At 63.5% G+C, this 18,885-nt stretch overlaps 2 protein-coding genes across 3 annotated transcripts; both read left to right on the plus strand.

The window, feature by feature from the left end:
• The first annotated feature begins 800 nt into the window (after positions 1–800).
• Positions 801–4,009, plus strand: GLTP (glycolipid transfer protein). 2 transcript variants are annotated; one of them, XM_075041162.1, is made up of 6 exons: positions 801–993; positions 1,826–1,887; positions 2,215–2,348; positions 2,668–2,818; positions 3,140–3,354; positions 3,536–4,009. In XM_075041162.1, the coding sequence occupies exons 1-5, from the start codon at positions 891–893 to the stop codon at positions 3,320–3,322; spliced, it is 633 nt and encodes a 210-aa protein (XP_074897263.1). In that variant the 5' UTR covers positions 801–890; the 3' UTR covers positions 3,323–3,354; positions 3,536–4,009. The 2 variants fall into 2 exon arrangements, with proteins under 2 accessions (XP_074897263.1, XP_074897262.1); XM_075041161.1 differs by having other exon boundaries at positions 802–993; positions 3,140–4,009.
• A 3,926-nt stretch (positions 4,010–7,935) lies between these two features.
• TRPV4 (transient receptor potential cation channel subfamily V member 4) lies at positions 7,936–14,204 on the plus strand. Its single transcript, XM_075039587.1, has 15 exons — positions 7,936–8,312; positions 9,381–9,553; positions 9,783–9,935; positions 10,191–10,331; positions 10,433–10,731; positions 11,218–11,397; positions 11,487–11,645; positions 11,781–11,873; positions 12,068–12,141; positions 12,252–12,417; positions 12,642–12,708; positions 12,960–13,276; positions 13,418–13,545; positions 13,774–13,895; positions 14,062–14,204. Exons 1-15 carry the CDS (start codon positions 7,936–7,938, stop codon positions 14,202–14,204), a joined length of 2,592 nt encoding a protein of 863 aa, XP_074895688.1.
• Positions 14,205–18,885: the final 4,681 nt, after the last annotated feature.

Raw genomic sequence — 18,885 nt, forward strand, 5'->3', positions numbered from 1 at the left:
ACCAGGTGTGGGCACAGCCGGCACCGGCTTGGCGGAGGTGGCAGCCGGAGGCCCCCCCCGCGTGTGCCACCGCTGGTGACACACGGCTCCCAGCCTCGGCCTTGTGCCGGCACCTTCTGTGTGAGCCAAAGATCGGTATCGCCCCACAACCCGTTTTTCCAGAATAGCTGGTAAAAACCCCAGATTTGGGGCTCTGCCACGGGTAAATCCCCTCCCCACACCCCAACGTCCCCGTTCCCTCTCCCACTGCGGGGAGGGCGAGTTCACCCTGCCTGGACAGAGCTCAATGTCCTTTAAAATTAATCACTAATTAATCACTCCCACGTCCGGCTTTGGGTTGGGTTGTTTTCCCAGCGCAGGCCAAGGCCCCGCTAACCGAACCATCTGCTCCCGATGAAAAATTTATCTCCCCTAAATAATTAACAACCACCAGCCAGGAATACTGCACCCAGCCAGGGGAGGAACGAAGCGCGGTGGGGGAAGATCCGATTTCCCGCCCCCCCCTCCCTTCGCCCCGCCGCTACCGGGGCAGGGCCTGCAGGCACCCGTGAGGCCCAGAGCAGGCCGGAGCGGGGGATGAACCGGGGTGAGGTGAGGGCAGGCGGGCGCCCAAACCGGCCCGGCCCGGGCGAGGGGGCTGAGGAGGGAACCGGCCCCGGGCCTGAGGAGGCTCTGAGGGGAGCAAAGCCCCGCCCCTCAGCACCGTCTCCCCGCCCCTCTAGGCCCGCCGCCACGCTCCGATTGGCGGTGGGGCGGGTGGGCGGTGCACGGTCATTGGTCGGAGCGGCGGGGGCGGGGCGCGGGGGGAAGCGCGCTGCCAGGTCGGGCCGTGGGGCCGGTCCCGGTGCGGGTCCCGGTGCGGAGCGGTGAGGGCCGGGCCAGGCCGGGCCATGGCGCTGCTGCTGGAGCACGAGTTCAAGCCGCTGCCGGCCGATAAGCAGATCGAGACGCTGCCCTTCCTGGAGGCTGTGGCGCACCTGCCGCCCTTTTTCGGTGAGCCCGGTCCGGCCGTCTGCGGGGGCGGGAGCTGCGGCAGGGCCCGGCCCGGTACCGGCCCCGCCGCCGCGCCCGGCTGTGACCGTCTGCGGGCAGAGGGCCTCGGGTCCCGCCGGTCCGGGTAGCCCCACCCCAGTCCTAGGGGTCCCCCGGTTCTGGGTCGTCCCCCCATCCCCGGTCCTGGATCCCCGGTTGGTGCTCAGCCCCGGACCCGGCTGCTCCCCGCCCCCCCCGGTGCCTCGTGCCCTCCCGGGGAAGCAGCCTGGCAGGACCGGGGTTGCATCACGGTCCTGTCAAACCCGCCGAGCAACCCCCGTTGGGAAACATCCCGACGCCAGGGCCCAGACGCCTTCCCCCGGTACGCCCCGGCTGGAGGCATCGCTCCGGGGTGGGCAGCTCCCGGCTGGCCTACGGATCCCACCCGCCACCCCTCACCCCGTGTCAGGGACGGAGCAGGCGCTGCCGGGACCGTGGGTGCATGCCGTGCCGGCTGCCCTCGTGCCACGACGCCTGCGCCATCCCGCTGCCATCCACAATGTCAGCTATTGTGTGATGGCGGCGTGGCAGGGCTCAACCGGGCAGGACATGGGCAGAGAGGGTCCTGTGTCCGTCATGTCACTCCGGACCATCACATCAGGGCCGTGTCCTGGAGCCGGGGGGTCAGAGGGTCACTGGCGGGGCCACGTGCGAAGCCTGAAGAGCCCTTTGCTGGTGCGTGTCTCGGTGTCTTGGCTGCAGTTAAGGTGAAACCTGTTGTTTACAGCTCGGGACTTTGCCGTGTCTCCCATGTCCCCTAAAGACTAATAGTCCTCTCTCCATGTTTCCACAGATTGCCTGGGGACTCCCATCGTCTACTCGCCAGTCAAAGCAGACCTGACTGGAAATATCAAGGTAGGAAGGGACGCAGGAGGGCTCGGGGCGGGGGTGAACCCCCAGGCAGAGATGCTGTGGGATTGGAGAGGCAAGACCTGGAGGCCTTTAAAAGGGATTTTCTTCCCATGGGGGCTTTCAGGCTCAGTAGCGGCTCATCTCAGTCGTGTGTGTTTGTTAACGGGGTTCCCTGGCAAAAGCACCGTTTAGTGGCCACGGTGCTCGCTGCAGGCACCACGTTTTCCCCACGCCGCAGCTGTAAGCTCCAGCCCAGCTGCTCTCCGGTGCCGCCCGCTGCCGCTCTACCCGGCAGCTCCCGGGAGCCAACCCTGCCTTGTCTACCTTCAGAAAATCCGAGCGGTTTACGACTCCAACCCTGCCAAGTTCAAAACACTGCAGAACATCCTGGAGGTGGAGAAGGAGATGCACGGCTCAGCCTGGCCCAAGACGGGCGCGACGCTGGCGCTGATGTGGTTGAAAAGGTGACTCATGGTGTTGGTGCTCCAGGCTGTGTCCTGGCACGTGGGGAGCTCGTTGAACGCTGGCCAGAGCCTGCTGCGGAGAGCGTGGATCTGGCTGGTCCCTTCAGGCTGGGTCTGGCTGGGATAGCATGGGGTGCTGCATTTTGGGGAGCAGGAATATGCAGGGGCAGGCATCAGCTCTGCGAGGGGGTGTGTGCTGCCAGGGCCGTGGGTTTTGGGGAGGAGCCTGGATATGCATCAGGCTTGGGGGTGCTTTGCTGGAGGCTGGCAAGCAGCATCCCCTTCCCCACCCCCCCCATCACCTCCATTCTTCTCACAGGGGCCTGAAGTTCATGCTGGTGTTGCTGCAGAGCATCTCTGATGGCGAGCGGGACGAGGAGCATCCGAACCTCATCCGGGTGAATGCCATGAAGGCTTACGAGATTGCGCTGAAGAAATACCACGGCTGGATGCTGCAGAAGCTATTCATGGTGAGCGTTCCCGTCTCCATGGAGGAAAGCAGCCTTTCTTTAAGCCCAGTTGCTCCGTTAGTTACCCCGAGAAGTGATGTGCTTTAGAGGAACAAAGGCTTGGAAACATGGGAAGCTGCTGATCTATTTTGAGCAGCATTTCCTGGGGACCCTCTCTGCGCATCCCTGCTTCTCTGAGGGTGGCTTCTCCAGTCACCATCCCCAAGGTTGTTCCTGAGTGCTCAGAGGTGCACAGGAACAACCCAAACCAGGGTCCTGCATATGGAATGGGGAGGACTTTGAGTTTGTGGGAGCCTTACAGCTTCTTCCTCTGTTTTACAGGGCTCAGTCTATGCTCTTCCGTACAAATCAGATTTGCTGAAGGCATTAGAGAAAGGTAAAGACGTCAAAGAGGAGGAAAGCATAGAGAAGATTCATCAGTTTCTCTCGAGGGTCACTCCCATCCTGGATGCGATTTATGAGATGTACACAAAGATGAACGCCGAGCTGAGCTACAAAGCCTGAGGCTTGCACGGGACTGGCAGGGCTGAAATAAGGTGTGACGGGTGCTACCTGTGTCTTAATCACTGAGGCAGCCAGGGCTGCTCCTGGCTGTCAGGCGACTTTGATTCTCCTCTGGATCTGCAGTGGATAACCTGTTTTCTTAAAAAAGAAAAAAAATATTCATTTTCTATTGAGAATATGGCAATAAAACAATTGTACCCCATGTTATTGTAGGATTTCTCAAGCTTTTGTACTAAAGAGGAAGAACAAGTGTTCCTAGTCCTAACCACCGGGTTCGTGTCTACTGCAGTACAGGGAATGAAGCGCGGCTGGCGGCAGCGTCCCGCTGATGCTGCCTTGACTCTTGGACTACACCGCTGCACCCTCGGCTGCGCTGCGCCTGGTACCCGCAGCGTGCTGATGGGCACCCGATCGGCACCCGAGTGAGAAAGTTCCCGAATGATGCCAACGGTCCCCGTGGCGGAGGAGCTGATGATTTTCCCCAGTGACCCCCAGTTCCTCCAGCACCTGCATGGGAGTGAGTCCCCTCTGCTGGGACGGCTGCACTGGCCGAAGCCGGGGGACTGTCCTGACACGGCGTTTGTGGGAGCACGTGTTGCCTTGTTCACCAACTGCCTTACAGTGCTGCCGAGACCCATGTTGGCGGGGCAGGGAAGCAAAATTTAATAAAAACTCACGGTAACCTCAGCCTGGGCAGCTGTTTTGGGGCTTGTTCCTGGGGGGGGCTGTTTCAGGGAGGGTGTTTTGGGGGCTGTGCCGGGGGGAGGGGCTGTTTTCAGGAGAGTTTTTGGGGCTGCTTCAGGGAGGGTGTTTCAGGGCTTGTTCCTGGGGGGCTGTTTCAGGGAGGGAGATTTGGGGGGCTTTTCCTGGGGGGGGCTGTTTACAGGAGAGTTTGGGGGACTCTTCCCTGTGGGGGCTGTTTCAGGGAGGTTGTTCTGGGGGGCTTGTTTTGGGGAGGGATTGTTTTGGGGAGACTGTCGGGGCTGTTCCTGGTAGGGGCTGTTTTGGGGCTGTTCCTGGGGGGGAGGGGGGAGCTGTTTCAGGGAGGGTGTTTCAGGGATGGTGTTTCGGGGGGCTGTTTTGGGGAGGGTCTTTTGGGGGGCTGTTCCTGGGGGGGCTGTTTTGGGGAGAATGTTTTGAGGTTGTTCCTGGGGGGCTGTTTCAGGGAGGCTGTTTTGGGGGACTGTTCCTGGGGGGGGCTGTTTCAGGGATGTTGTTCTGGGGAGGCTGTTTTGCGGAGGGTCTTTCAGGGGGCTGTTCCTGGGGGGGCTGTTTTGGGGAGAGTGTTTTGAGGTTGTTCCTGGGGGGCTGTTTCAGGGAGGCTGTTTTGGGGGACTGTTCCAGGGGGGGCTGTTTCAGGGATGTTGTTTTGGGGAGGGTGTTTCGGGGGGCTGTTCCTGGTGGCGGGTCTGTTTCGGGGAGGTTGTTCTGAGGGGCTGTTCCTGCAGGGGCTGTTTTGGGAGAGCATTTTCAGGTTGTTCCTGGGGGGGGCTGTTTCAGGGAGGGTGTTTCAAGGAGGGTGTTTGGGGGGGCTGTTCCTGGTGGCGGGGCTGTTTCGGGGAGGGCTTTCCGGGGCTGCTCCGGGCCGTGCCGGTGCCCGGGTGCCGGCAGGAGCGGAGCGGAGGGGGCGGGCGGGGGCCGCTCCCGCAGGCGGGTCCCGGTGCCTCCCGCCCCCGGTGCCGGACCGGGGAGGGGCCGTTCTCCGGGACGGGCCCCGCGGCGACTCCCCGGCGCCGGAGCTTGCGGGACCCTTCGCGGGACGTGCCGCGGTACGGGCCGGGAGCGGAGCGGGCAGCCGAGGGGTGGGGTGGGGGGGACACGGGACGTGGGGTCCCGCAAAAACGGGGGGCGGCACGACCGTGGCGGGGACCGGGACGCAGGTACCGGGGCGGGACACGGGGACCGGGGCAGGATGGAGCCCCGGGGTAGGACAGGGAGACCGGGGCAGGATGGAACCCCGGGGTGGGACACGGGGACTTGGGCAGGATGGAACTCCCGGGGCGAGGGCAGGGTGGCAGGCCGAGGTGGGCCAGGAGGGCTGCAGACCCCCCGGCACTGTGGGGTCCTGACCTGTCTGGCCAGTCTGGGGTCTCAGTGCTCCGAGGGTGAGGGGCCGGGTGCGTTCCCACGGGGAGCTTTGAGGAGGGGGTCACCAACGGCTCTGAAAGGCATCCCTCGGACCACGGGGAGTTCACGGCTCTCGCCCAGGTGAGCGCGGTCCCGGCGGTGCGGTTTAGTTTGGAAGGTGGCTGGTTCACTCCGGATGAGCGTTTCCACCGGGGCTGGACAAGAACACTGCGATGTGGTTTCGGTGATTCATTCCTACCCAGAGCCCTTCGTGCTTTAGTTTGAGGAACACTTTAACCACCTGCTAATGGGGTATCCTCCCTGCCACCCGCCCAGGGCATGCCCCTGCACATCCCAGTGTTGGTGCCGGTGTCCGTGCCCCCACGGCGGGCTGGAGTGGGAGACTAACTGGGGATACTGGTCTGGCTGGGAGGTAACTTGGTGGAAAGCTGGGGAGAGGTGGGAGCATACGTGGGGGAGTGGGCGGGAGGGTTTGCGTTGGGTGGGAGAGCCAGAGCCATGCCTCAGCGTGCGGTGAACTGCGCCGACTCATTTATTCCATGGGGTGAGGAAGTCTGAAAAATAAAAAACCCAAATAACGAACAAGCCAAATAAAACCCCATTGACAGCACCTTTCCTGGCAGCAGCTGGACCCATGGGAGCGCCCAGGCTGATGGCACCAGCCAGCGAGCCCGTCGTTTCTGACGTGAGCTTCCTGCCCTGGTCCCTGGCGGCAGCGCCGGCTCCCGGTCCCACCCGCCCTTTCCACTTGTCCCCTCACTTCTGCCCCGTGTCTCCCTGGGCATCCCCGGGGCTGCCCGCTGCCCGGCTGAGTCCCCCCGCCAATGTCCTCAGCTGCTTCCTACAGGGAACCATGTCCTGTGCCGGTGGCTCCCTGGCTCTGCCCTGGGCTCCAGCCACATGTGACAGCCCGCACCATGTTCGGGCTTTTCCCTAAAGCTGTGCCTGTCTGGGGCTGGGATTTCCAATGCAGCTCAGAGGGGTCCGGCGCTCCGTCCCCTTGCGCAACCCGCAGGGTCAGCGTGCTTGGCAATCCCCTCTTCTCTGTTGTCCAAGGACAAACATGGCCGTGCAAGGGCCCGTGTTTGCCCGGGGTCGGGGTGTGGGACCTGCGGGCTTTGGCAGGTGCTTGTGGAATTTCTTGCAGAGAGGGCGATGGCAGGAAAGTCAGCAAAGAGGAGAAACCGTGTCGGCTCCGTGGCTCGCCCTGTGTCTCCCCAGGGCTGCACTGTCCCTGCTGGGTGTCCCCCAGGGCAGCAGGGAGGAGAGGACTGCTGCCTGGGATCCCCCCACTGCTGCGGGATTTCGGGGCCGCTTGCAGCCCTCATCCCCCCCATGTCCCGTGGGCCCCCGCCATGGGGCTGCCATGGGCAGCTGTGGGACACGCTGCCTAATTAGAAGCACGTTATCCGACAGATATCCCTGCCCGTCCCGGGAGGGCCCAGCCTGCCATTATGGCTCGTTGTACAAAGCTGCAGCCCAGCAGCAAATGATACGTTTCCCGGCTGCTTTTTCTGTCCCGGGACCCGCAGGGAGGGCTGAGCTCCCCCGAGGCAGGAGCTGGGCTGAGCCTTAACACTGCTGTGTTTTGTGGGTGTGTTTTGGTGGAAAGCAGGGCTGGGGGACAGCCCAGGGTCACTCACCTGCCTGTCCGTGCCCCTGCCAGCACCGCCTGCCCAGAGGGACCTGGCAGGCAGGGCACGGCAGTTCCCGTGCCATGGTGCAGTCCTTTGCTGTCCGTGCTGGTAGCGTGGCTCTCCTGCAGCCCCGTTTCCTCTGGGTAACCTAAACCCATAATTTCTTGTCCTAACCGCTGCTCCCGCCAGGCAGCACCCACAGGCTGTGACCTCCCCATGCTGCCTCCGTCCCCTTCCCGGTGCCCAGCGTGGCCGTGCCGGCACCGCCGGCTCCCACAGCCGGATCCCACCGAGCCCCCCAAGGCTGCAGGAGTGGTGGGGCATCGAGGACCAGCCCCAGCCCTGCTCCCAGCCCCGCTGCGGCAGCAGCTCCTCACTGCCTCTGGGCGCTTCTCTGGGAGAGGGGTGTATCCCAGGAATGTTTTCTTTCCTTGGGCGGCAGATCGGAGCGCACAGGGTCTGCTCTGTGCCCTGTCCTGGGCTGCACCCAAGCTGACCGCAGTGGGGAGAGGCAGCGGGGCCGGGCTCGCCCTTGCCCATTACAGCTGCGCTTTGAAGCCGGCAGCACCACAGCCGGTGGGGCCTCTGCAGAGGTGAGGGGTCCCCACGGCTGGGTAGGTGGGCACTGAGGAGAGTCAGGGCAGGCAGGAGCAGCTGGGAGACCCTGGGCTGCCGGGGGTCTCGCTGGCCCCAACAGCTGCCGGGGTCGGCGGGGGATCTGCTCCCACGTGGGGGCACGGTGCCCCGTGGGAGAGGATGGGGAGGGACAGGGGTTATTTGGGGATGACATTGGGTTTTCCTCCGCCAGGTCTCCCGCTCTCGTGGAAAGAGCTGGGGCTTGCAGCCACGCAGGCAGGCTGCTCGTTCCTGTCCCCCTGGCCAGGGAGCATGGCAGATGCTGAAGACCCCCCACGCGCTGCTGGCAGTGATGCCGCTGAGGGGCCGGGGGATGATGGTTCTCTCCAGAATGACTCCTTCCCTCTCTCCTCGCTGGCCAACCTGTTCGAAAGCGAGGACACCCCATCCTCTGCTGAGGCAGCCCGGGGCCCCCCCGGCGCTGGGGATGGAAAGCAAAACCTCCGCATGAAATTCCACGGGGCTTTCCGGAAAGGTGCCCCGAAGCCCATGGAGCTGCTGGAGGCTACCATCTATGAGTCAGCTGTGGTCCCCGCACCCAAGAAAGCCCCCATGGACTCCCTCTTTGACTATGGCACCTACCGCCATCACCCCAGCGAGAACAAGCGCTGGCGCAGGAGGGTTGCGGAGTGAGTACGGCGATGCCTGTGCACCCCGGTGCTGGCAGGGAGCGATGGGGTGGGGGGCACCCTGGGCACGCTGGATGCAACATGAGGGGTATGGGGATACTCGGCAGCTGGGGATGGGGACAGACCCCTCGTGGCTCTCTGGGTGGTCCTTTGGGGTGCTTTGGGCAGGGGGTGCCATACACAGAGAACAGCTCCCAGCCAGGCCCAGTGGCAGCGCTGGGCTGCGCCACGCTGCCCCGTGCCGTGCCACGGTGCCCTATGCCACGCCACGGCATGGGTCTGCAGCCCCGCTGTGCCGTGGGGCTGAGAGCGTGGCTCCCCTTCCCCCTTTGCCGGTGCCGTGAAAGAGGCTCTGTGCGCCCAGCCGCTCCCCTGGCCGGTGCGGACGTCTGGCTCCCCGGCATGAAAGGGCTTTTCAGGAGGGCCTCCACCCTCCCCGCGCCAGGAAACCGGAGCCGGGGGGGGGCAGCCCGCGGCCGGCCACACAATGCCCCTCTGTGCCGGGCACCTGGGGCGGCCGCCGTGTCCCCCCACCACTGTCCTCAACCCAGGGGTGCAGCCTGGCCAGGTCCCTTGGGTGGGCAGGGATGCAGGTGGGTGGAGGGGGCCGGGATGCCCCACGTGCCCCCTGCCCCAGAGACCCCTGGCTGGGGCAACTGCCGTCCATCCTCCTCCCCCCCCATTCCCGGTGCCCGGAGCTGGCCGGTTGTCCCGCTGCCGCCAACTGCTCCGACCGGTCTGGCTTTGCCCACGGCGCTGGAGCGTGACTGAACTCGAGGCCCGTCCCTGCTGGGAGGGGCACGGTTGGGGGCCCAAAATATTGCAGCACCCAGCTGGGAGCTGGCAAGATGCCCACCAGCCCCTGTGGGCAATACTGGGAGGTGGGATGCTGGGAGAACTGGGTTGCTGTGGGTGGGGAGGCTGCCCCGGCCCCGTGGGTGACCCTGGCTGGGGGGTGCCCCCGGCTGCCCATGCGCTTCTGTGGCAGCTAAGCACCCTCAAGCTCATCACATGGGTGGGAAACTGAGGCAGCGGCTCCGGACCCCAGTGCTGGCGCTTCTCCTGCAGGAAGCAGGCGCCGGGCATGAAGGCGCCGGCTCCCAACCCGCCCCCCGTCCTCAAGGTCTTCAACAGACCCATCCTTTTCGACATCGTCTCCCGGGGGTCCCCAGCTGGCTTGGACGGGCTCCTCTCCTTCCTCCTCACCCACAAGAAGCGCCTGACGGATGAGGAGTTTCGAGGTGAGCACCTGGGGCTGGTTCTGCGCTGGGACTGGGGCTGTGCCATGCCACCAGTGGTCCCCGCGTCCCCTCGGGAATGGTGATGCATAGCCCTGGCACGGGGAGGCTGTGATGTGCGGCGCCCAGGAGGAGCTGGGGATTTGACCAGGGAGTGCAGGGGTGCAGGGCTGGGCACCCCCGTAGCCTGGTGGGCTCGCCCCGGCCCCCCCTCAGCACCCTCTGCTCCCAGAGCCCTCCACGGGGAAGACCTGCCTGCCCAAGGCGCTGCTCAACCTGAGCGGGGGCAGGAATGACACCATCCCCCTCCTCCTCGACATCGCCGAGAAGACGGGCAACATGCGGGAGTTCATCAACTCGCCCTTCAGGGATGTCTACTACCGAGGTAGGGGGGTACGGGGGTGCTGCTAGACCTGCCCGGGCATGGGGGACCCCAGGGAGGTTTGGGGACCGGAGCAGCAGGGACCCTGGGGAGGATGGAGGATGCTGGCAGGTTGGGGACCAAAGCAGCGAGGACCCTAGGGAGGCTGAGGAGTTCTAGGGGGGCTTGGCGACTGCAGCAGCAGGTACCCTGGGAAGGTCAGAGACCTGGGGGAAGTCGCGGGGCGAGCCGGGGGGCTGACAGGTGCCGGCGGTGCAGGTCAGACAGCCCTGCACATCGCCATCGAGCGCCGCTGCAAGCACTACGTGGAGCTGCTGGTGGAGAAAGGAGCAGATGTGCATGCCCAGGCCCGTGGCCGCTTCTTCCAGCCCAAGGACGAGGGTGGCTACTTCTACTTTGGTGAGTGGGGAGGGAGCCGGTGGGTTGCTCGGGGGGCACCGCCTGCACCCCAGGGATGCCCCGGTGGCAGGCTGAGTCCCGACAGCGTGCTGTCCCTGCAGGCGAGCTGCCCCTCTCGCTGGCCGCCTGCACCAACCAGCCCCACATCGTGCACTACCTGACGGAGAACGGGCACAAGCAGGCGGACCTGCGGCGCCAGGACTCTCGTGGCAATACCGTGCTGCACGCCCTGGTCGCTATCGCCGACAACACCCGCGAGAACACCAAGTTCGTCACCAAGATGTACGACCTGCTCCTCGTCAAGTGTGCCAAGCTCTTCCCCGACACCAACCTGGAGGCGCTGCTCAACAACGATGGCCTCTCCCCCCTCATGATGGCTGCCAAGACCGGCAAGATCGGGGTACGGTGACCCCCCCGAGGTGCAATCCGTCTGCCGCGCCGCCCCCATCAGCTCTTGGCTGAGACCTGTTGCACTCGGTGCACGTCCTTGACAGCAGCGAGCAGCACGGCTTCCCTCTGCAGATGATGCTAGAAACCTGCATGTGCAGCCTATTAACCTGGCTAATTAACCTTTCCCTAATTAACCCCAGGCTCTCTGTACATCCTGTCTTTTCCCCTCACTTGCCCTCGTCCTCCACTGGTGCGGGCAGGGGGGTTGTTAAAAATGCAAAAGCTGCAGCATCCTGGGGGGCTGCCTGCCTGCTGTGACAGTGTCCCTGCACCCCAGGAGCACCCCAGGCCCCCGTGGGGTGCAGGGGGGTGGGTTGGGGTCTGCAGCGGTGGAAGGGGAGCTGCCTAGGGTGGGGTGGGAGGAGAGCAGGGTGTCCCGAGCAGGCGGGGGCCAGATGCGGGTTTGCCCACGGGCGAGTGGTCCTCCCTCCGGTAGATCTTCCAGCACATCATCCGACGGGAGATCACGGACGAGGACGCCCGGCACCTCTCGCGGAAGTTTAAGGACTGGGCGTATGGCCCCGTCTACTCCTCCCTCTACGACCTCTCCTCGCTGGACACCTGCGGGGAAGAGGTGTCCGTGCTGGAGATCCTTGTCTACAACAGCAAGATTGAGGTGTGCAGGGACCGGGAGGTGCGCAGGGTGTGGGGGACCGGGAGGACCACGGGGCTGGGTCCCCGCTGACAGCGCCCGTGTCCCACCAGAACCGCCATGAGATGTTGGCCGTGGAGCCCATCAACGAGCTGCTGCGTGACAAGTGGCGCAAGTTCGGGGCCGTCTCCTTCTACATCAGCGTGGTCTCCTACCTCTGCGCCATGGTCATCTTCACCCTTGTCGCCTACTACCGCCCCATGGAAGGCCCCGTGAGTCCTGTGGCACCCTGGCACAGCCCCATGGGCCAGCGACTCCTGGCAGGGGGGGTTTGCCGCGTCTCTGCCCCAAGCAGCCCTGCCTGCCCTGGGAAGGTGGAACAGCTCCGTTCTGTCCTTTCCCCACAGCCCCCCTACCCGTACATCACCACTGTCGACTACCTGCGCCTGGCCGGGGAGATCATCACCCTTCTCACCGGCATCCTCTTCTTCTTCACAAACGTCAGTGTGGTGAGGCGGGGGGTCGTCCCGTGGCACAGCCGAGCCCTCCTGGTCTCCATGCAAGGAGTGACTCGAGGGCGACAGCCCCATGTCCTGAGGCATCAGCCCCTGCCGCGTTGCCTCCAGGACACCGGGACCCTGTCGTGAAGGGGCTTGCTCCCCTGACCCCCCCAACCTCTCCCTCTCTCCTCCAGATCAAAGATCTGTTCATGAAGAAGTGCCCAGGCGTGAACTCCTTCTTCATAGATGGCTCCTTCCAGCTGCTCTAGTAAGTGGGGAACCCCTGGGGCCTCCCCGAGCCACAGCACCCCCGGGCTTGCAAGGGGCAGTAGCCGACGATGGCTGTGGGTGCAGGGTCTGACCCCGGCTCTCCTCCAGCTTCATCTACTCGGTGCTGGTGATCGTCGCGGCAGGGCTGTACCTGGGCGGCATCGAGGCGTACCTGGCCGTCATGGTCTTCGCGCTGGTCCTGGGCTGGATGAATGCGCTGTACTTCACCCGGGGGCTCAAGCTGACGGGGACCTACAGCATCATGATCCAGAAGGTCTGGTGGGGTCGGGGTCTTCTCCTTCCCCAGCAGGGCTGGTCCTCCTATGGATGTGTGGCCCAAAAGGAGGGCCCTCCATGCTTTCTTTAGGGTTTCTTGTGGGTCACCAATGCCCTGCTCTCAGCCCGACCATCTCTGCAGCATGACTCAGCCATGGTGCCTGGGCACACAGCTGGGCACTGTGGTCAAGCACATCTCACCCCACTCTCCATCACTTGCAGATCCTCTTCAAAGACCTTTTCCGCTTCCTCCTGGTCTACTTGCTCTTCATGATCGGCTATGCGTCAGGTAGGCGCCTGGCTGGCAAGCTGGGGCTCAGGGGAAGGACAAGCCCTGCGGCACGGCACGGCATGGCACAGCATGACAGGGCAGAGGTCTGCAGAGCCCCTGCTCCATCCTACCCATCTGCAGGCTCAGCCTTTGCCTCCTCCTGTGGTGGAGAGGGGCTCGGCCAGCGTGGAGCCGTGTGGGGGCCCGTTGTGAACCCCATCCTTGCCGCTGCCTCCACGGACTCGCCATCCCTGTCCCTCCTCCCCCAGCTCTGGTGTCCCTCCTCAACCCGTGTCCCAGCAGTGAGTCCTGTGGCGAGGAGCAGTCCAACTGCACGGTGCCCACCTACCCCTCCTGCCGGGACAGCCAGACCTTCAGCACCTTCCTGCTCGACCTCTTTAAGCTCACCATTGGCATGGGCGACCTGGAGATGCTTGAGAGTGCCAAGTACCCTGGTGTCTTCATCATCCTCCTCGTCACCTACATCATCCTCACCTTTGTGCTCCTCCTCAACATGCTCATCGCTCTCATGGGTGAGACTGTGGGCCAAGTGTCCAAGGAGAGCAAGCACATCTGGAAGCTGCAGGTACCACCCCAGGGCTGCCTGTGCCAGGGAGGGGCTGCAGCACCGCAGCACCCCAAGTTCCATCAAAGCAGCACCACCTGGGCAAGGGACTCCCATGCCCGCATTCCCAAGCGGCTGAGGGGTCCCTGATGTCCCCGGCAGTGGGCCACCACCATCCTGGACATCGAACGCTCCTTCCCTGTGTTCCTGCGGAGAGCCTTCCGCTCGGGGGAGATGGTCACTGTGGGGAAGGGCACCGATGGGACGCCTGACCGCCGCTGGTGCTTCAGGTAAAGGCAGGCACCCTCGGGAGCTGGGGACCGGGAGCAGCTGAGCCTCTCCCACTGCAGCGAGCTGCATTTCGGGGTGATGGTGCCGTGCTTTCGTTTGCTGGGTAGTTTGTACTAATCTGGAGCCAGGTGGCATTACTGGTGGCGGGATGGCACAAGGATGCAGAAGCTAACGCTTTGGCACCCAGTCGCTCCATGCAGCCCTTCTGGGTCTGACCTTCCCTGCAGGGTGGACGAGGTGAACTGGTCCCACTGGAACCAGAACCTGGGCATCATCAGTGAGGACCCGGGCAAGAGCGACACGTACCAGTACTATGGCTTCTCCCACACCGTGGGCCGGCTGCGGAGAGGTAGGCACAGTGCTGTGGGCTGGGAGCATCCCTTGGGATGCTGCTTGCAGCCTCTGATGAGCCCCAAGAGCAGATTTGCTTTGGGGCCTGGGTGGCACAGGGCTGACCAGCAAGGTGGGAGCAGCCACAGGCTCCTGGCTCTGACAAATTCCTGCCATCTCTGCAGATCGCTGGTCGACGGTGGTGCCACGCGTGGTGGAACTCAACAAGAGCTGCCAGCCGGAGGAGGTGGTGGTGCCGCTGGGGACCATGGGGACGGCGGAGATGCGGGAGCGGCGGCATGGCCAGGCCCCGAGCTCCCCGCTCTAGCATAGCGGTGCTGGGAGCCGATGGACTCTGCCCGGGCCCCTGGCACGGCCCCGGCACAGCCAGCAGGATCACGGACTAGGCTGGACGGTGCTTGTCTGCTCCTCAGGGATTCATGCAGCCTCTGCCCCTCCAGCAGCTGCTGTCCCGGTGGGTGTCCAGCCTGGATGGGGGGTCCTGGCTCTGCCCTGGCGGTCTCCGGCTCACTCGGATGAGCTCCAGTGCTGCCGCTTCGCTTTGCCACACTGGGGCTGTCGGCTGTGCCAGGCTGGGAACCTCTGCCGCGGGCAGGGTGCAGGGAGCACGGCCCCCTCCACCCACAAAGGCCAATGGTTTTTGCTACATGTTTTTGCACAAGATTTATACGACTATTTATTTAGCAATAAAGACTGGCCTGCCGCCGCTGCCTCCTCCTGGCATTGACTGATTCCAGCTGGGAGAGCGTCGCTGCAGGCAGGTCTCTGGGAGGGAGGCGGGAGCTTGCTGCTCCCCGTGCCATGGTGGAAGGCCACCCGACACACCGAGCTCACGCTCCTCTGGGAGACGGACCCTCCCGTGGTGCCCTGTGCCGCCTGGAGCCTGCTGCCAACCTGACAGGGCACTGTGATGGTACGGAGCGGGCAGAAGCCCACGGGTACCCTGGGCAGAGCACCACGCGCCTGCAGACGGGCAGGGCCGCGCCGAGCAGCGGATGGGGTCGTGGCTGGCTGCAGCACCCGGTGTCACCCTCCTGGCCTTGGCTGCTCTGCCTGGGAGATGGGAGAGCCCGGCCCTGGCAGCCCTGCGCTCATCCGGAGGTGCGTGGCCAGCAGCGCACAGCTGCCGTTGCATGGCTGCAGTACGTGGGTATGATGCACAGCTGCGGCGCACAGCTATGCTGGATGGCCGCGGTGCAGGGCTGTGGTGCACGGCTGTAGTGCAGGGCGATGGTGTGCAGCTGCAGCGCATGGCTATGGTGCAGGGCAGCGGTGCAGGGCAGCGGTGCAGGGCTGCGGTGCAGGGCTGCGGTGCAGGGCCACGGCGCAGTGCCGGCGCTGCCCGACTGCCTCCCGTCGGGGCCGCTGTTCCACTGGAGGGCACCACACACCGCGCAATGCCGGATCCGGCCCCGACAAGCAGGAGGGAACCCGGGGCCGGGCCCCGCCGGGCTCCTGCCCCCACGTCCTGCTGGGCAGCCCCCGGGCTGGGGGGGCAGCCGGACCGGGGGCGAACCGAGGGTCTGCGGCCGAGCTGGGCACCCGTCCCGGTGTCCCTGCGCACCCCTCGCCCCGTCCTCGGGTGGGGACCGGCCTGCGGGATGCGGGTCTGCGGGATGAGGCCGGTGTCCGGGTCCTGCTGGCTGCCCTTGCGATGTCCTGCTGTCGGGCAGGGAATGGGGGTGAAGCGGGGGGGCTGGCGGCTGCCCGGCTGGTGCAGGATGAACTCCGGGCAGGATGGGCAGCGGGACAGGCAGTACCACCTGGGCAGGATGCTCCCCATCCCCATCCCATCCCTTTCCCCATCCCATCCCCTCCAATTCCCATCCCCATCCCATCCCTTTCCCCATCCCATCCCCTCCAATTCCCATCCCATCCCTTTCCCCATCCCATCCCCTCCAATCCCCATCCCATCGCGCCTCTTTAAGCGTGTTGCTCCTTTTCTGCTCATGTCCCCTCGCAGCCATCTGCAACGGTGTAGTTTCCTTTTGCAGCCGGGCATTGTGTAGGTCTGAAGGACTGATTGGGGTGGCATGGTGGCACAGTGACTTGGTGGCAGGGACACTGGCCAGGGCCTTGGAGGCAGCCCAGCTCGCTAAGCAAATGATATAGCAGAAAAGGGGACACTTCTTCAAACTTGATTACTCGCCGTTAGCTTTAACTGCACTGTCTCCGTTTAAATGTGATTTACATATATCTCTCATATTGTGGTTTAAGTATTTCCCCAGGGTGAGGGAATGAATAAGTTTCATTATCACTACTTAGGAGAGGCTGAGGTTTCAGCTCTCGGCTCACGCTGCATAATCGAATGAGGACCTGAGCCGGCTCCTGCTTTCACGCCAGCTGTTATATGAAAATGATAAACTTTGCTTTTGCCCAGCCAGGCGGCCAGGCCCCACCAGGTACACGGCGGCCAGCACTGGCCGGGCAGCGCGGAGCAACTGGACGAGCCCCGGCACGGGACTCAGCCGCCCAGCGTGCCAGAGGTGGGCTCTGTGCTGCAGCTGCCCCCAGCTACAGTGCCGGAGATGGGATTTTCCAGCGTAATTGGTAATAAACCATTTTTTTTCCCTCCCGTGCAAATTCTAATGTCCCAAAGCTGAGGGACTCTGCGTGAGCAGGGTTTAAAGTGGTTGGGATGCAGGAAAGGCAGACATCGGCGTGCCCTAGCACCCTGTGCTATCATGCTGGACCCCATGGTGGCTCGATGGGGATGGGGAGACCACAGCCACGACGGTGACATCCCAGCATGAGATGCTTCTGCCACCTTCGGGGCTGCAGGACTTGCATTTGGCCCTTTTATACCCCGCTCTCCTAAGCCCTGAGCTATTGCACCCTCTGCCTTCAGGCATGGCCACGGAGGTGGGGGGCATCCTGGGGGGCTGGTGGGCTGGGGGTGCTTCGGCACGGCCCCCTCCTGCCCCCCCACCCCACCCCGCCACCCTGCCAGCGATGACAAACCCAACAAAAGGAAGAGAAAAGCACTTGTCATCCAGAATGCGGAGCGCGGAAGCAAATTTATTTTTAGATAAATCTAAAGCTTAATTTGTGAAGCTAATATCAATCAAAATGAGAGATGGGGTTTTTTAAGTCTTTTTGCAGCCATGCAATTTATACTGCCTGTCTCTTCTCCTCACTCTCAAGCAGCAAAGGTGGCCGCTAAGTTTAATATCAGCCTCATGCACACCTGCCTTAGAAATTATTATTATTATTATTTTAATAGGAAGATATTTGCAGACCAGAAATGGGATCGTTTCCCCCCGCTGCGTTCCTGCAGCACTCATGGGGTGCTGCGCCCTGCAGGGGTGTGGGAGGGCTATGGGGTGTGGTGGCTTTGCCCTGAGTGCTGGGATGCACCTCGGGGGTCCTTGCCCCATCTCCAGCTGGTGTCCACACGCATGTCGGGTCCCCAGGGACTCACCTGTGCCCACGGGAGCCGGCATTGTGGCAGCCCTGGATGGAGGCAGGTGCCCACCAAGGAGGGACCCATTTATTCTGGATTATGCATTTGAAGTCCTCCCGTGCACAGTGAAATCCTCCTCCAAGAGAGAGCTATCTGAGGGGAGAATTAACCTGCTAAATAATAAAAACCCCGCGCACCTCCTAATGAAATGTAATGACTTTGAGACCGGCAAGATGGATCGCGCCGTCGCTCCCAGCCGTTCGCCCTGATTTATGGCAATGTGGGAAATATGATGGAGGCAGCGCTAATGAATCCCCCCCCCCCCCAAGGAGCACTGGTAACGGAGCAAAGTTTCTCCTGGGGCCCCCAGCGAGGCTCCTTGCACCAGGCAGCCCTGGCCTCGGTAGGGTCCCCCCACTTTGGTAGCCCCGAATGCAGGGGGGAGCCCCACAGAGGGGCCGCAGCTGGCACCGCCACTCTGTGCCCAGCACAGAGGGACCCACCAGCACTGCCGTGCTTCAGCCTCACGTTTCTTTTGATGTGGCATATTTTAATGACAAAGATCTAAGCAAATATCTTCCTCCAGCCGATCTAATTTTAACGCATAGACAGGCAATGGCATCCCACCCCCACCCCCCCCAGTAACATTAACCTCCGTGAAAATTTCCTTTTGTCCCAATTTCTCTTTGTTCCCTGGATGGGCTGTCATGCCGCTCACTGCTGGTGACAGAGCGGTCCTCTCCTGGCATGCCATAAATATCGGCAGAACCACACGCACCATGGTTATGGCAAGAGAGCGAATGAGACAAATGGAGCCACGCTCCCGGGGTGCAGCTGTGGCCGCGGGGCAGCTCCGGGCATGTGGCTGCACGGCTGTGTCCCCGTCCCCATCCCTGTCCCCCCATCCCTGTTCTCATCCCTGGCAGACCTGGGCGGGGGAGCAGCAAAAAGGCAAAAAATCATAATAATAAAGCTTTGCCCCTGACAAACCAGCCCTCTGCCCCCAGTTCACGTCCACGGCCATGGTGTGTTTTGGGTGTCCCCCCACCACGCGCAGGTCAGGCTGGTGGGTTGTGGTCTCTCCACACTGCCGGGTGCGTGGGCACCACTACACCTGCAACCTGCCGTGGGTTTCTGCCGGGACCGGTCCCGCAGCCAGCGCTGGCCGTGGGCAAGGGTGGGCAGGAACCGGTTGAAAAATGATCTGAATTCTGCAGGTGGATAAGTGGAAAATAAAGCAATCGCTGCCCATGCCCTCGCAGCCATGCCGGGGGTCGCAGGCAGCTGTGGGCAGGGGTGCGAGCGGGCAGCCGAGCCCCCCACCGCCCTCAGCCCCCTCCCCGGCCAGGATAACGGCACGCCATATGTCACCGCCGCGGGACGCGGGGGCCGGGGAGACGTGCCCTCCGCCCAGTGCTATTTGGGATTTAATACTATTATCCTAATGCAACCGGCTCTTTGTTCGGGCCGGGAAGCTGCTGCCGGGGCAGAGCAGGGGGGTGGTCAGGGTTAGGGGAGATCAGCCCCCTCCCAGCCAGAGCGGGGCTGCCGGAGACCCCCCCATCCTGCCCCGGCACCAGGAACT

The sequence above is a fragment of the Buteo buteo genome, chromosome 11 (assembly GCF_964188355.1).
Source record: "Buteo buteo chromosome 11, bButBut1.hap1.1, whole genome shotgun sequence".
NCBI classification, from domain to species: domain Eukaryota; kingdom Metazoa; phylum Chordata; class Aves; order Accipitriformes; family Accipitridae; genus Buteo; species Buteo buteo.

Coding starts and splice junctions, on each gene's coding strand:
- GLTP (XM_075041162.1), top strand. CDS start 891: ATGGCGCTGCTGCTGGAGCACGAGTTCAAGCCGCTGCCGGCCGATAAG. Junction 994..1,825: donor GCACCTGCCGCCCTTTTTCG/GTGAGCCCGGTC, acceptor ATGTTTCCACAG/ATTGCCTGGGGACTCCCATC. Junction 2,819..3,139: donor TGCTGCAGAAGCTATTCATG/GTGAGCGTTCCC, acceptor TCTGTTTTACAG/GGCTCAGTCTATGCTCTTCC.
- TRPV4 (XM_075039587.1), top strand. CDS start 7,936: ATGGCAGATGCTGAAGACCCCCCACGCGCTGCTGGCAGTGATGCCGCT. Junction 8,313..9,380: donor TGGCGCAGGAGGGTTGCGGA/GTGAGTACGGCG, acceptor CTTCTCCTGCAG/GAAGCAGGCGCCGGGCATGA. Junction 12,418..12,641: donor ACAGCATCATGATCCAGAAG/GTCTGGTGGGGT, acceptor CATCACTTGCAG/ATCCTCTTCAAAGACCTTTT.